This window comes from Frankliniella occidentalis, unplaced genomic scaffold (assembly GCF_000697945.3).
Source record: "Frankliniella occidentalis isolate FOCC.00 unplaced genomic scaffold, Focc_3.1 Scaffold519, whole genome shotgun sequence".
Lineage (NCBI taxonomy): Eukaryota > Metazoa > Arthropoda > Insecta > Thysanoptera > Thripidae > Frankliniella > Frankliniella occidentalis.
In genome coordinates, this window is record NW_026267636.1 from 67,705 (window position 1) to 70,256 (window position 2,552).

Below are 2,552 nucleotides of genomic sequence, written 5' to 3' on the forward strand. Positions count from 1 at the left end.
ATAGACATGCACGCCGACCCCACTTTCGGCGGCGGCGGCGTGGGGCCCAAAATTTGCCGGCGGCGGCGGCGCACGCCGGCGTCACGCCGATGCTCTAGTCGGCGGCGGCGGCGGCGGCGTGGGCGGCGTGAGATAGCTTAAAATGCCTTAAATACCTCGAAAATTCGAAAAAAATGCATAATTAGCAAAGCAACACGTTACTTTACGTTCTGAGAAGGAAAATAGGATACAAAGTCATAGTGACAGTCAAAAATATATAGAGCCAAAATAGGTAAAAATTAACGTCAATTTTACTAACAAGTCATAAATATAACTTTGGTAATTGGTATGTAAATATAGTTATACATACAAAGATCTTTCATGAATTGAAAAACAGTATAATCACACACATATTATTGAAAAAGTTTGCTGCATATGTCATAATTTTCATGAATGAAAATTATGATATCAACACGGTCAGGGTTCAACCTAGAGCGCTTTGCAGTGATGGTCAATCCAGCTATGGAAAACACTCTTTCAGCAGTAGTGGATGTGGCCGGGATACACAAAAATTTGCGGACAGCTGTACTTAGCCACGGGTATTGCTTCAGTCGCCCGCGCCAGAACGCCAAAACGTCATTGTCTTTTACGTCGTCCGGGTTGCAGGAGTCCAGGTAGAGTCGGACCTCCTTGTCCACAGCTTCGGCCCGAGTGCCGTCTTGTGATTTGGAATGCTTGCGGGAGAGATTCATTAATTCTTCTGCCGTAGTGGCGCTCTTCCTCTTGTTTCGCGATGTGCTTGGGCCGGGCTGTGCCTGCAGCTCCTCCACTGGCTCCTCGCGTCCACGCCGCGCTTCATCCGGAAGGTGCGATTCGAGGACATTGTACCGCACTTGCCTCGCCAAGAACTCAGCCTTTGATTCGCCGAGCACTCTAAGGTACTCGTTGACAATAACGAGGTTGGCGCACCGTGGGTCTAGAAGAGCGGCAGTGACGAGCAGGTCATTCACGGGAAACCTAAAATCCAGTCTATCGCGTAGGCGTCTCTTGAGGTCTCCTACTACAAGTGAGTCCTCCTCGTCCTCTTTTAGGACATCCTCCAGCTCTGACCTGTAGCGGGGAATAAAAACATTAATATTTGGAAATACGCAATATAGGGAAGGGATAGGCGTGGGAAGGGGGTAGAGCGTTAAAATAAAGCGGGAAATTGGGCACTGCGAGGCGGATAAGTTCCACCTGGCACGGCACGACAGCCAGGCGCCGCGGGTGCAGGGTGAGAGTGAGAGACGGACGTCGTCAGCGCGCGGCCATCGGAAGGCGGAGGACAGGCACCAGGCCAGGCTCGACGCCTACCTCCACCTACCTCAGGATCGGGCGGGGGAGGAGAGGACCCCTCCCGGCCCGGAGGCCGTGAATGAGCTGGGTCAGCTGGGAGGGCCGAATTCGAACACACGCGGTAGATGCGATGCACGGCACAATTACCCGTTTACTTTTATGCTCTCAAGAGATAGGGGTGGGAGTGGAGATATTTTTTTTTACCTGAGAAGCAAGGCGAGATTCAGAGTGCACGATTCCGCGCTCAATATTTCTACTGCTCTTCGAAACGCACTCAGGAACCCAATCATGGACTTCATGGTGCTGTATTGGGCGTTGCTGAAGTGCAGATCCTCTTTGCCAACCTCACTTAGTACAATGTTTACTGGGCCCTGTAAGTTTCAGGCACATAATGCATCATCACGCTCAATACCGCAAATCTTAATATTTGTTTTAAGGAAAAGTTACCTTATTTTGCTCCAGACTCTCGAGCATTATCAAAACAGTGTGCCATCTTGTGGGCACGGGCAGCTTTACACTAGTTGGAGCGGCAGCGATTGGGTATTGCAGAAACATCTCATCTCCGTTCGACGTCTGGTTCTGGTTCCGGTCCTGTCCACCACTGCCTGCGGCCGCGGCCGCGCCACCCGCGGTTGAGTCGTCAGCGTCAGGAGGATCAGGGATGGGGTCCGCGTCGTCCGTCGCTGCGTGCTCGTCGGCGTCCACAACAGCCTTCAGCCAGTCCAGTCCCTGCTCCTTCTTGTTTTCCCTCTCAATGACTGGGGCTCTGTACCGTACGGCCTTGCACACTGCCCTGGCCTTTTTGCATAGTTCGTCGACGACTAAAGCTCCCTTAATGCCATCTTTGCTTACAAGATTGTGCACGCCGTGCCCTGGAAGGAATTAAAAGAACAAAAATTAAGCTCTGAACCACTTGACTCGGTGAACTGGCACCGCTAAGCTCAAGAAAAGTCGCGGTCGCAAATGGGTACATACCAAGGCAAAGATGATGAGGAGCTCCCATGGTTTGAATGGCCTTCACCATATTGGAGCCTTTGTCTGTGACATAAGTTATATCCTTGTCTTCCAGTTGATAGCCTCTCTCTCTCTCTCTCTCTCTCTCTCTCTCTCTCTCTCTCTTCCCCCCTCCCTCCCTCTCCCTCTACCTGTGCTCGGTGTGGGTCGCAGCGAGAGGGAGTGAGAGCGACGTGTTACAAACACCCCCACTCTCTCCACCCCCCCCCCCTTCCGCACTCCAC

The 2,552-nt window shown here is 52.0% G+C and overlaps 1 protein-coding gene across 1 annotated transcript; it reads right to left on the bottom strand.

Moving 5' to 3' along the window:
• Positions 1-7: 7 nt before the first annotated feature.
• LOC127751499 (E3 SUMO-protein ligase ZBED1-like) lies at positions 8-2,385 on the bottom strand. Its single transcript, XM_052275137.1, has 4 exons — positions 2,290-2,385; positions 1,762-2,186; positions 1,519-1,685; positions 8-1,089 (listed from the first exon to the last, which is right to left on the bottom strand). Exons 1-4 carry the CDS (start codon positions 2,336-2,338, stop codon positions 393-395), a joined length of 1,338 nt encoding a protein of 445 aa, XP_052131097.1. The 5' UTR covers positions 2,339-2,385; the 3' UTR covers positions 8-392.
• Positions 2,386-2,552: the final 167 nt, after the last annotated feature.

What these genes read in the sequence shown, in the direction of transcription:
- LOC127751499 (XM_052275137.1), bottom strand. Translation starts at nt 2,338, where the DNA reads ATGGTGAAGGCCATTCAAACCATGGGAGCTCCTCATCATCTTTGCCTT. An exon ending in AGAGTCTGGAGCAAAATAAG is followed by an intron (nt 1,686 to 1,761) that starts GTAACTTTTCCT and finishes TGAAACTTACAG; the next exon opens with GGCCCAGTAAACATTGTACT. An exon ending in AATCTCGCCTTGCTTCTCAG is followed by an intron (nt 1,090 to 1,518) that starts GTAAAAAAAAAT and finishes TCCCCGCTACAG; the next exon opens with GTCAGAGCTGGAGGATGTCC.